Consider the following 13,819-nt stretch of genomic DNA (forward strand, 5'->3'; position numbering starts at 1 on the left):
ACACACACACACACACACACACACACACACACACACACACACACACATACAAGTACAATACCTGGTCAGGATGCACACAAATGCACACTCAACCATTCAATTGTGAAAGTATTCTGATCCTATGTTGTTATTATACATCATATCTTGTTAAAATATGTTGTCATCAATATTATGTAGTCATAAATTATGTATATTCATTTTGTGCTCTCTATAATATTGTGAAATTATGATATTATATATATATATATACGTATAGGTAGAGGCTTCCATCAAGCCCAGTGCGTTTTCTGCCACTTCCTGCACCGTGATATTATTTCTCTTTGTTATGTTTTTTTTTTAATTGTGCAAAATAAACTAAACTAAACTAATGAAAAATCTGAAAAAAGACTAATAACATAAACTGTCAGACAAATGTAGTGGAGTAAAAGTAAAAAAAATTCCACTGTGACTAGAAGTGTAAAGTTGCATAAAATGGAAGTGCAGGTACTTGAGTAGATATACTTCCTCCACCGCTACTTTCTATGACACAGCACTGCTTAGGGCAATATGCTACGACAGTGACAAATTCAACGTCTTGTTCCCAGACCGCACTGAGTCAGTTTTATTAAGAGGGATTCATGCTAGTGGCAGAAATGATGCATTGCAATCTTAACTGCATCGGGTGAGAACAACCAGCTGGAGATTACAGAGCTTCAACACGGTGAGTCAAACTTAAACTCAAAAGGAGAAAAAAGGTTTAGATGCTGAATGTGGGATGAGTAAGAAAATCCATGAACTGGACCACATCAAGAAAAATGAGAAGGAAAAGAGGATGAATGAAATATTTTAATGTAGTTTAACAGCATGCTCTTTTTCAGACATATTGCAATTTTTTCTTTTCTTATTGTGTGCTATTAAATAATAATTATCTCTAGTTGGTTGGTTCTAGTGGTTGTAAATGCTTTACAATGAAATCAGGGTGATGTAGAGTGAGTCTGTATTGTATTGGCTGACATGACTTAGCTTTGATGTCTTATTCAGAATTGTCAGTCACTGGCTGGATGTGATGTAAATGTTATTCATTAGGACATTAGAGCCGGCTGACTCTCTCACATATATGTCAAAATGACAGACTGTTTTGCCTTTTTAAGATATTGATGCAGGGCTTTGAAAGAGCCTGACTGGCATGTTTAAGCTGCAGATCGAGTGAGAACCATCACCTCTCAGGTTTGGGTAGAGCCAGGCCTCGGATCTGGCCCTCCATGGCGTCCTGGATGTTGCCTGAGGAGTACAGGCCTATCGGGGTGTTGTAGGCTGAACTGACCACCTGATGCGTGTCATCGATGTTCGCTGCCGCAACAAATGGCTGAGCTTTCCGGTTGTGACCCGTGCCAATAGGTTTGTATTCCTGTAGGGAGGAGAAGGAAGCAAGGTCATTATCGAGACAACTATGTGATGATGATGTGAATCAAAACTATAATCTTTAAGAAATGTGAGGTCATTTCTCCAACTCTCTTGCAAACCTGCTGCTCTGCTTCTAAGTTCATTTTATATGGGTGAGCTTTGCCGTCCTCCACAACACGTGGTGTCCACAGTCTCGATTCATTCCTGGAAATTATAAAAACAGATTCTGGTCAGAAGGTCACCACAACGTTACTAACGGCTGTTGAATTACTTTGTTCATGAGTCTGTGAGTGTGTGTGTGTGTGAGTTGTCTATAATCCAGACCTAGAAAATATCAAAACTGAGCTTTAAACATCTGCTCACATGTTGGTCATACCATGGGAAACTATTTTAACTTTTTGAAGTGTGGTTTGAGCTTAAAGTGACACAATTAAGGTAGAGTTCAAATTCACCAGATTGCTGAATGTGCTGTTGGATACTACTGTCCCATAATGCAACCCACAAAAGAAAGGTGTAAGGTGCTCACAGCTGGAAAAGATTCAAACTAAATTCAGATGGTATAGAGGTAAAGCTCCAGAAACACAAGTTCTCTATAACAGCCATTTGACCGATGTCGGCACACTTCTTGTATCATTTCCTGTTGGTACAAAAAAGACTAAGAAGTAATTCTCGCATTCTAACCATAGAACACAGTAATATGAAGATCAGTAAGTTGTCCACACTCGGCAGCAACACAGAGGGATGAAAAGATCAATCTGACGGGTCGTGAGACGATTAACAGGCACATACAATTATGCTTATTTTTCTCTGACTTTCATTACTGGACAATGTTGACTCATTACACCTCCAAATTATGGGTACTCTATGGGTACGCCAACTGTACCCATAGAGTCCAGTAGAGAGCCTGTGTGAGTTAGAGCGAGGGTCACGATACTGTAACTCTAGTTCTATAAGCACAGGCAGAACATTTTACCAAGGGGGAGGGGGAGCTCCAGACACGTGCTCCTGCTTGGAGGAGAGTATTACGCATAAAGTCCAGTAGAGGGCTCGGCCTGTGCAAATAGAAACTGGGGTTACAGTTTTGTAACCTTCGTTACGAGCCAAAAGGGTTAGGAACCACTGCTGCACAGTATCAGCATGTATTACGGGATTTTAAAAACAGATATTGCAAGGTTAATGTATTACATTCCATTATACTGAGCAGGTGTTGCCTCTACTGTGTCCACCACCTGTTTGTGTGCATGCTTTTTGTTGCTGCATATAACCTTTCAACAGTAAGACCGAGCTGATGGGTTGACTCTTTTATCTTGTTCTGGGCTTCGCTGTGCAGCATGTCTGTGGCTGGGAATCCCTCGATGGCCAGGACGACATCACCGGCACACAAGTTGGCTACGGCTGCCTTACTGCCGGGGGTGATCTGGAAGTGGGTAGAAGAAAAGAATATATAACAGAAATAAATCAAATAAAAAAATTAATTATTTCTATTTCTTATTTTTTTATAAATTGTATTTAATTGTATTTTTTTTTATTCCTATGCTAATTAATCCTCCCCCCTTTTTTACATTACTAAATATTAGTTTAAGGCCTTGAAAAAAACATTGCTGTCACTGTGCAGCATTTAATCTGTGTTTTAAAAGCTTTTTCCCGTTTAATCCTGTATAATTCAATCTGGGGCTCTGGAAAAACCCTATTGTTAAGTTGTTCTTCCATTCTTTTTTTCAATTTATTAACCCTTCCATATTACAGGTATGTGAATTCATAAGAGGTTGGACTGTTCTTACTGATATTAGAGTGAATCCCAGAGGAAAAAAACCCTCTGCCTCTATAAATCCCATTCAAACGGTCCTGTATGTACGGGTAGGGCAGCATTGTGCAAAGCTATGGTCTCTTCTCCATCACTGGCACTTCATCTCTTAATGCACAACTCAACTGGAAGGCCCCTTGTTCATGTTCCCCTGCTGGGATCAGAGAGCCTCACCTGGCCTAAATACTCCTGCTAAATACAAAACACAGACCCCACTAAGAAGCCCAGCTATTCAGTCAAACTCATAACAGGAAACCGTTCATGACCTAAATCTGCCATTGTTTTTCCACCACATGCACTCTGCCAAACACTAGTTGATCCCTGAGATGCAGATCGAGCTGGTTGGTATGCATGCGTGTAAACTGCCTGTCCCTTGTCATGGAGATAAAGTAAACATGCGCTGCTTAAGTGACAGCATCCAGATGGAATATGTATTCCGCTGGCCAGGAAGTGACCAAGATTAAGAAGAACTCTCGGAGAGCAACCAGGGTCACAGAAAAATACCTTAGGAGGCAACTTCAAACCCAACTGAACATTCCCGCACTTACACTATACAGGCCATGACCTATACTCAGCCATATTGCATTACGGGTTATAGCTGGGATGTTGCATTGAAACTTGAATTAGGTCATCTGCCTATAAATAACTGTGGATGAAAGTGCTGAGGGGATGGCTCATGCGGCCAAAGAGGGAGCAGTGATTTACAGTGGAGCATTTGTTGAAGGGCTGCTGTCTCACTATATGTTTTACTGCTCGGATGTCTGCTACCTGAATCTGTGGACGACTATGCTTTTTATTGGATTATTTCGTTTACACGCAGCTCACTTGTCACGTCAAAACATTTGCCTTTGTTTGAATTTCTGCCATCTTTTCCTTTTTTCTTTCTGTCTCTTTTCTTCTTCTTCTTTTGCCTGTTCTCCCCCTTTTATTTCCTTTTCTCCCCATCTGTCCTTCCTTCTTCAACTGACCTGCTCGCATGAAAATCCCACAAGCTGAAGAAGAAACAAGATAAAACCCAATACTGTTCTGTTACTCAAGATACTTGAGTACAATATAGAAATGTAGGTATATGTAGTTTAAGAAAAACATGCAAAGAAGGAATGAAGTGAGGGATTCAAAAAGGAAAGAGAGAATCCAGTTTCAATAATAAGCTATCCATGAATAAGAACAGAACTAGGGAAACTAATCTGGCAGGTCACAATGTTTGCTGTGTTGGAGCATATACAGTATTCAAGCTAGTACTGTATTTAAAGCTGCATTCATCAACACTAGATCGAATGACTGTAAAGTAAAAAGGGGTCACTGTTAGTGACAAACTAATTAAGAACTCTTATCACTTGACTCTGCAGCCAAACAGTTTTAGCGACTAGCTGCTGAACATAGTGGAGCATTTAGCTGCTAAAGAGCCAGATAGGCAACCATTTTCTAACACTGTGTTTAGAGCTTGTAGCGCTGCCCACAACTGGCAAAAAATAAAAATAAAAATTAAAGATAGGGTTAAAAAGTTAATACAACTTTAAAGTTGGGAAACTTGCAGGAGACAGATTAAAAAAAGAACAGACAAAATCAATACAACAGAGGCTAAAGAGCTGTCTGGCTCCACACATTATCTTTCTTCTATAGGGAAATAAAACACTGTGGTTAGATTGTATTTCTTTAAACCAATCAGGATTGTCTTGGGGGGAGTAAATTTGTTACGCTCCCAGCGTGCAAAGACCTTTATTGTTAAAAATGTATAGTCTCCACGCTCAAGCTAAAATAACTCTGATGACGTCACCGGGGTTATAAAATGACGTGTAAATGATTAAATTCGGCACCGTGCCCCTTTAAGGCCGCTGTCTGCTGAGGGAAAAGATGATTATCGCTTGTGTTTACTTTCCTCGACCAGCTGGGAACACCGGCCGTTCATAAAGAGGAGGATGTTCCTTGACCAAAAAAGGCAGTGAAGGGAGACATTTGTGTTTAAATAAAGCCTGAGAGTTCAGCGCCTGTATTGGTGAGATGTTTAGTCAGGTATATCAGAGCTTTTCACTTTTTTTGTCTTTACTGAATATCTCCCTTACAAGTGCATTTCCCCACATTGCTTCTTGTGTTACTCCTCACATATCGTTTACCCTCCCAGATTCCTCTCCTCCCTCGTTCATCCCTTTCATCACAGTGTCGACTAACACAACAGCTGTGGGGGTTATTGGACGGAGCCAGTGGTTTAGAGACATATGCTTTTAGTCACTAGTTCCTGAGGTCTTCCCCTAAATATAGACACACATAACCCCAACAGAGAGCGGGATTACTGGGTCTCCTCACATCTGATCCTGTGTGACATCGGGGATACAGCACTCAAAGCCTGACTGCTGATTAACACACTACTGTTCATATATTTTTTTGTTTTTCTCTAATTATTAATTGATCCCCTTCCTTTGTCTTTTCTTCAATTAATTAGTGTGAATTAGTGAGCTTTAGAAGGTGCTGATTTGTTGTCTTTGCCTTCCCTTTGCCGACAGTCTTTGTGCTAAGCTAGGCTAACCGTCTACATATTTTCCCCTCGCAAGCTGAACTAAACTACTCCTTTCAATGGGATAAGTTTTTATCAGTTACCGTCTTGTTTTTTTTCACGTGATTCAGGTACTTGGTGGTAATTTGTTTAAACAGGAAATACCACATTAGTTTCAGGAAATCATCATTTCATCAACAGATGAAGCAAATTTCCATCTGAATCGACAGCCATCGACGCAGCTGTCCTTTGTGATAGATCATTTGACCATCCGAAGTGTCTGTAACTTGGTCACTATGAGTCTCTCATGAATTCCAGTCCCGTTTAGTTTTACACATGTAATCTGTCATCTCCCAGCTCTGCCTGTGCCGTCAGTCTACAATAATGACGAGCTGCGTGATGCTGCGTTTTGACCTCAAGCTGACTGACTGTCTGCAAGCTTTTGAATAGCTGCACCATCATACTAGACATATAGTGACGCATATGTGACACTCTGCTCATCTTCTCTAACGAATTCATTTTTCTATTTATTGACTCAGCTCACGAATGCGTTGATTTAAAAAAATAAAGATTTTCTACATCTGGAGGACTCTACCTTTCTTTTTCTTCCATGTTTTTCACCAGTTTTCTTGTTTGAATTGATGAGCACACTGCACTCCTTTATACTCCAGTCTGAAATCCACTCGATGAGACATTTGAGTGTGTGTGTGTGTGTGTGTGAGAGTGTGTGTGTGTGTGTGCACATGTCAGAGTACAATGTACGTTGCTATTTGTATCTAAGCCTCTTGCATTTACTGTGGCACAGGTGCAAGCCCCACACCAGCTCTAGAACCAACCCTCCTGGACACGCAATGTTGAAGCTATTGGCAACACTGACTCCTGAACACTGGACCACCAAAGGATTAAAGCACATTCACATTTTAGACACTTGGCTGCTGACAGTAGAAACATTGTCAAATCCTTGATAAGCAAATGATCAACCAACAGTGAAGACTGGTAAAAGCTGTGGAAAGGTTTTCTCTTTTTGTCAAGTTATTAATAATGGCGACCTCCTATCACTCACTCACCCTGGAGATGGTCAGGGGCTGGTTGAAGTCCTTTCCTCCTGTCAGGCGAAACCCCCAGGGGGCCGGACCGACCAACACGACTTTGAGTGGCATGACCCGTTAATGTCTCCCCGCTCTGTTGGAGAACAACAGCACTGACAGTAAACTGCACGCAGAGGGGGAACCAAGTTAAAGAGCAGAGGGATATCAAAGTGATGCAGATTTTGAACCCATGTGGGTGGGTGCAGGGGGAGGAGAATGGACAGACCCCACCCCAGAAGTGAAGTAATTGGTCAGATTTTGGGAACTGACTCCCAGACTGTTCTACCAGCACTTGCTTGACGGTCTTCTTGTATCTGTTGAGCACTTTTTCTTAGTTCTTCTTTTCTCTGTTACTACTTCTCTCTCAAAATAGAAAGCAATATTTTGCCTGATAAATCAGGTGCTACACAGGCTTCAGTCGTCCTAAATAAATCCAGTTTTGGCTCACGTCTGCGAATACCTACATGGACACTTGTAGACAGAGTGAGGATGTAAACCAGCTCACAGTCTGGCTGGCCTCCTCTCTCTCTCTGGTTGACGAGTCTTGCTGCTCCTGTCCTTATTTGGTCTGGAGGCGCAGCTCCACTGTGAGGCCCTGGAGGTCCCACAGGCACATTCCAGCCACTATTGATCTGGATGGGACCCAGGACTCTCACCCCTGAGCTTGTCAACAATCCAGTTTCAACACCGTTTTCAACACATTGTCTCTCTTTGTGTTGGCCGTTAAAATGAGTTATTTTTCATCTCTCAAAAGATTTCCTCTCATCTACAAAAACCTTATTTACTCTGCTCTTTGTTTATGATCACAGTGTTTTATTCCTGCCAGCTGAGGAGATCTTTTCTCTTTGCCAAATTGTCAACAAAGTGTGAGCGAGGCTGTATCAACACCGATAGGCTTTCGCTCTGAGTTTTTCCATCATGTAACTGAATCAAAGTGCCAGTTAAAACAGTTGTGCAAATTAATCAGCTGCGTAAAAATCCATCAGCTGCGTAAAGCGTCATTCTATGCATGCGTTTTGAAGTGGACCAGATTCATGGTTTGTTTCTGCAGTGACCATGATGATGTAACTCCTTGACAAATAAGGGGAAGTTCATGGTGAAGCATACTCAAACTTTCTCTCTCTCTCTTTGCAGACATGTTAAGAGTTTCCCTTTTTACACTTATTCTCTCTGCGACTAATTCTCACCTGCAACAAAAGCAGACACAAAAGCAAACACACTATTTACACTTGTTTGAGTAATTTTGCTAAAAACTGCAGTGCCAAGCAGTTGAGAAAATGACTAGCCCTCTATTACTAACATGATCTGTTTCAGAATGGGCATGGAGCTACAAGACAGAGTAGGGGAGTCCTAACGTACTGAGAGATGGTCCAAAGGACTGGTGGTCAGTAATAACAAGGATTTAGATAGATTTTAAAATATAACCTGCAACCCTTTGGAGTTTTCGAGGTAATCACAGTTGTTCTCTTATTGCACACCACTGCCACCAACAGTCCATGTGTGGAACTGTGAGAGAACTTAGACGTGTATAACGTCACCTCCGTGCTTAAAATAAAATTCTAGGAAAGGGGATGAAATCTCTGAATCGTACCTTTAAACACCACAGATGAGATTTTACTTTTCAGTCATCAACGATTGAAGTTGTCTTCCTGTTTAAGCTGAAAGGACAAAATCATTGGAAATATTTCATCTACCAGCTGGATTTTATTAGCAATACAGCCCCCATAAAATCATCCAAGAAATGCTAAGATATTGTAGAAATACTTAGGTCCAAGAGTGTGCATCGAATTTGATATTAACACCAATAACATATAAGATTAACATTTTCATTACATGTATAAACATAGCAGGAGTCAAATTCATGTCTTCAATCCAAATCTGTTCTTCATGTTGTATCAAAGGCAGACCAGAGGATTGCTGTAAGTTTCAACACTGTAGTTTGTGATCATTCTGTGCACACGTTCCTGACGTTTTCTACACTATATATGCATAAATTAAAGTTTTTGCATCACAGAAGAGGTTTACATATACATGGCTAGTAAATAATTGAGTTGGATGTAAGGCAGCGATCACCAACTCTACTCACTAACTACAGTAACTTCAGTTTAAATATGTCACTGGCTTTTAAAACAACGAAGAACTGGAGGGAGGAAAAAAAAGGCCTACATGCCTGGCTACAATAATAACTTTGAAAATGTGGAAATTAGCACCACTGATGAAGAATGTGAAGAAAGAAGGAGAGGAAACCAAATATGATGGTGGGTGAGAAAAAGCTGACTTTATAAAGCAAGTGGATGTTGGCCATTTTACAGCTCTCATACAAAAAGCTTACACAAAAACACTCACACACACAGTGTCCTCACACCAACTGAAATCGTGGACGACGGGGTGACGTGAAAGACGGTGAATGATAAAACAAAATATATCTTAAGGTGCTTTAACAATTGTTTTGTTGTCAGTGTCCATCCTATGTGAAACACATACAATGAGAAAAATAAAAACACATTAATCATATTCACTGAGCATGACAAGCTAAAAGGGCCGATAATTCCAAATGGTATAGAACATGAAAGAGTGAAGCACTCAGTCTGACACCAGGTTTTCAAAGATACCACCAAAGTCTCGTGGAAAAACTGCAGTTACATGACTCAAGTGTTTGATCAAATGTCATGTCTTCCTGCATGTGACTTAAATAACTCAACATAAAACATTGTGACACCTGGCACCATTACAGCCCATGAACTATTGTGTTGTTTGTCACTCAGCACCCATCTGGACAATGACACTCGACACAATAAAATAACACGCGGGATGTTAGAAAAGCGTCGTGTTGTTCCGTCCTTTCTAAAATCGTCTTATAACACAGTTCGACCAGCACTTGTCCTCTAATAAATATAATACCTAAAAGGTCGGTAACCTCTTTGCACACGCTTTTTAAACGTGACCAATACATCGGAAGTGCTGGTCACGTCCACAGTCATAACACCTACTGTGTACAATCTGAAGTGAAATTTGAGATAAAACAAACACTAAATTGTGTTAAAAGTTTCGTTAAAGTGCATCAATCCTAGTGTGAAGATGAAGAACCAACAGGCTGAAGATATTTTTGTTTCCTAATCTTATAATTTAAAGCTATTAGATCAGGTTTAGACAGCAAGTGCAGGAATCAATGATACTTTTTCACGCTTCTACATTATTGAATATTTGAAATATTTGAAACGATTGCTTGATAATGAATAATGATCGTCTTTCATATCCCCAAATTCTTATCATCCGATCAATACATTGGGCGACACATAACATCGATACATGCAAAGTATTTTTCCACATGTACGTTTGGGACTTCACATCCTTTTACCTGAAATACCGGCTGCATGGCTGCAATCCCTTCAACACAGCTGGTATGCAACAGACCTGCTGACAGAACACTGTTTCTACAAACACTCTCTGCACTGAATGTCTTTGGGGATATTTGTAATTGAACACTGAAATGAAATGTAACAAGTGTTTTTTTTAGTTTGAAACAAACTGAAGACAAATAAAAAAAAATAATAAAAAGAGGTGATGGTGGTGATCTCACTGCCCTTTTAACAGAAAGAGAAGCATCACAGCGGTGCCCTGTTGTCTATCACTGACTGTTCGCAAAGTTCCTTCCATATGCTTCCATCACAGTCAAAAGTTAAAAGGTCGCTGACTGGAGCACAAAGTTTGGGTTCTCCATGATAGAAAAATAAGGATAAAAAGATAAGATTAAAAAAAAAAACGACATTATTTTTTTTTAAAGAAGTCTTCCATTAAAGATGGCTAGTTAGAGCTAAAGGTTGTGTCCGTGTGAAGCTGACGAGGCCACACATGCACGCAAACACATTAATGTGCGACAGGTCTCTGGGAGGGTGGCGTCCTGCGAGTGCTGTGTGCGAAGAAGTTGTCACAGAAAGGGGGCGGAGCCAGGGGCGGGGTCTGGAATCATCATTATAGCTGCTTTACGTAGTTTCCTGGGAAGGTTCCAAACAACTTGCTCTGTCGAGAGGTCCCTTCAGAAACAAAGAGCAGTAAAATGAGATCGTCAGTGCTTGAAACTTGGCAGTAGCTGTCACTAATATTATTACAGCTCACTGCAATCTGGAAACCCACCAGAGCTGGAGATCAAACTGAGTCGCATGAGAACATCTTAGGAGTTTTTTCAGATTAACAAACACATTCTCAGGGCTATCAGACCTGCTCAGCTGTGAAGAATAATGTTGAAGTTCTGAATATGTGATGGGATCACAGCGCCATCTAGTGGACTGCAGACCACGAGCCCTGTGTAGACGGTAACAGCTTCTGTTCGACCAGCTGTTCATGGTGTACATTTGTTGCCCAGCTGATCTGTCCGATATATTCATCTAGTATCATAACTGCGTGCCTAATAAACAACAACAACCCTGTGTTCTCCTCCTCTTACCAACAAACCAGCCATCGTCACACTTCTCCATCACGTCTACAACGTCGCCCTCCTTCAGCTCCAGCTCGTCCTCGTTGCGAGGCAGGTAGTTGTACACGGCCTGGTACCTGTGTTAGGAACACTGATGGTGAACTGACGCTCATGCTATTCTGCAGTATTGCGTAATGTCACTTTTTTTCTGTTGTGCGTACTATGACAACCTTTTTTTTCTGTTTGTGTTTAAAACGTTATACCAATAAAGCAAATGTAAAAACTTACACTTGACATGGTTCAGCAAGTATTCCTTGATTACAATTACTGCACACATGTATATCAGTTTAGCACAAGATATATAAATATAGATACATACAAGAGATGTATTTTTTTTCTTGCGTAACAGCAAACCAGTGGAATAGTTAGAAGAAGAACTTACGGATCTCCTCCACCATGGAGTGCATCCTGAACCAATCGCTGTGAGAGAGACAGAAACAGACAGAAAGTCAAAATCTTGCATTTGAAAGGCTTTTCTATCGGGTGTGACGATGTTAAACGGAGAGACTTGTCTCAGGGTGTCACTGATGATGAATAAGCTGTAATTTTATCCCCAGAGGTGTGACCACAAACACTCACGGCAGAAAACACTACAATTCATCCTTTCTTAAAAAGGAAAATGACACTGTATTTGAAAAACAGCACACTTTAGTATGTATGTGTTGTGGTCAGTCGTGAATGATGCGGATGTTTCTAAAGATGTCCTTCCTGCAAAGAGACAAGAGTACAGTAAGAGCATGGTTGAATGAAGACATGCCCCCCTACCCTTCGACCTCTAATGTGGGACAGATAGGACCTCCGGGACAAGATGGGGCTACGGGGAGGTTTACCACCAACGACTGGATCCTGCTTCACAGGCAGAAAGACCAGAAGCAACACACCGGTAATCTTCAACAGTGAACGAGTCAGCAGCCTTCACTATGAGCTGAATGCACAAGCACAAACGCTAATGACATGCTGTAAAACGTCACCCAATCAACATGCAAACGGCAAAGAACATCCTCCGAAACACACCGCCGTCAACCGACACGAGCAACGCACTTTAAGAGTATTCTCTGCTGTCCGGGGTTCCTGCCATGGAGGTATAAAGAGAGCTGGATACAGCGTTGGGGGCAGGGCCCTGTTCAAAGTCGTTTAGTGGCAAATGAAGCCCAAAAAAATCGACTCCGAGTATAAAGTTAACTGAACCCTACGCATTGCTTCTGCATGAATGGGCCCATAGAGCAAGCACGCTAGGGTTTCCTTTCACCACGGGCCGCTCGATCTCATGAATGGAGAAAGGAGAAGAACTCTGGATTCGGTTATTGTGCATTTTACAACTCTAAAGACCTAATGATTTAATTAAGGGCTGTTTAAGTGTTCGTCCTGCGAAGTTGATTTCCCTAAAATAAATATACCCGCTGAGTTACAGAAGTCTCTCTCCCACTGTACGCCTATGGTAACCTGTAATGGTAACCTGTAAGCCTATGGGACCCTTGGCATCATATGACGGACCCGTAAATTACACTTCCACTTCAACGCCCAGCGCTTTTCCTGGGGGCTTGAGTTATACAGCATAAGGCAAGTTAGATGTAAGACTTTTTAAGTTGACTAATTCCACTCAATATATAATATCAGAAGAAAAATCATAAAATCCTACTTCCCATGTCTTAGCACTTTAGAGACTTTTGAAAGATTCACAAGGCATTTTATACCACTTAAAGTCTTATGTTTGGATAAATTAATTCAATGCATTTTTTTGTTTTTGAGGATCCGGGGATACCCTGATAAATCATCACCATATCACATACACGATAGTGCACAATGCTTGTTAGTGTACTAAGCGATTAATCTGCTGATTAATCGCTTAGTTTACAAAAGGTCCACAAATACAATCTGGTAAATTGTGATGTGCATTTTTCACTTACAGTCAGACAATTTGCAATGACATAAAACCGAGAAAATGCAGCAAATGATCAAAGCATTACCCTGAATAAATAACACGGTCAAACCGACTTAAAACATGTTAATTTTCTGTCAATTGATTAGTTGAATAATCACTTCAACCATAGTCTCAGCCTCAGCAAATGTCAAGACATAAATCGTTAGAGAGAGGTATCATCAGATGAGTACTTCTCATAATCCTTGGCACCACAAACAAGATCTAAATCAACGGCATCGTCTCAACATTCCAGCTTTACCTTCACCTTGGGAGACCTACGTCCTGGATGGGGAACAGTGGGGGGAGAGCGCGGAGTGGCGAGGGGAGGAGAGGCGGGTTTAGGGGGAGTCAGGGCGGGAAAGGGAATAGGCGACTCTGAGTCGGGGCGTGACGTGACCAGATGAGAAAGATAGAGAGAGCTTGAGGGGGCTTTTGGAGAAGGGTGAGAGGAGGGGAGGGGAGGTGGTGAGACCGGTGGAGAGGGTGAGACTGAAGGTACCGGCGATGTCATGAGGTGAGGACGGGATGGGGGACGAGGGGAGACAGGGGGAGTGGGAGGGAAGGTGCTATGATGCTGCTGTTGTGACCGTGAGAAAGAAGATGAAGGAGTAAAAGAAGAAGTAGAAGATGAAGAAGGAGTAAAAGAAGAAGTAGAAGA

The 13,819-nt window shown here is 41.3% G+C and overlaps 2 protein-coding genes across 3 annotated transcripts in view; both read right to left on the reverse strand.

The window, feature by feature from the left end:
* The window catches only part of LOC116392170 (PDZ and LIM domain protein 3), a 9,954-nt gene extending 2,648 nt beyond the window's left edge, over positions 1-7,306 (reverse strand). Inside the window, exons 1-4 of the mRNA XM_031863373.1 lie at positions 6,746-7,306; positions 2,649-2,800; positions 1,503-1,587; positions 1,200-1,387 (exon numbers count right to left, since the gene is read on the reverse strand). Of these exons, the coding sequence (XP_031719233.1) occupies positions 1,200-1,387; positions 1,503-1,587; positions 2,649-2,800; positions 6,746-6,838 (518 nt within the window). The 5' untranslated portion in view covers positions 6,839-7,306. The remainder of the gene's footprint in view (positions 1-1,199; positions 1,388-1,502; positions 1,588-2,648; positions 2,801-6,745) is intronic.
* A 1,144-nt stretch (positions 7,307-8,450) lies between these two features.
* Positions 8,451-13,819, reverse strand: part of sorbs2a (sorbin and SH3 domain containing 2a) — a 58,332-nt gene continuing 52,963 nt past the window's right edge. For both annotated transcript variants that reach the window (XM_031862970.1, XM_031862969.1), the window contains exons 22-24: positions 11,623-11,660; positions 11,211-11,317; positions 8,451-10,800 (exon numbers count right to left, since the gene is read on the reverse strand). In XM_031862970.1, the coding sequence (XP_031718830.1) occupies positions 10,739-10,800; positions 11,211-11,317; positions 11,623-11,660 (207 nt within the window). In that variant the 3' untranslated portion in view covers positions 8,451-10,738. The remainder of the gene's footprint in view (positions 10,801-11,210; positions 11,318-11,622; positions 11,661-13,819) is intronic.

Source organism: Anarrhichthys ocellatus, unplaced genomic scaffold (assembly GCF_004355925.1).
Source record: "Anarrhichthys ocellatus isolate YVR2014 unplaced genomic scaffold, GSC_Weel_1.0 scaffold28, whole genome shotgun sequence".
Taxonomy (NCBI): domain Eukaryota; kingdom Metazoa; phylum Chordata; class Actinopteri; order Perciformes; family Anarhichadidae; genus Anarrhichthys; species Anarrhichthys ocellatus.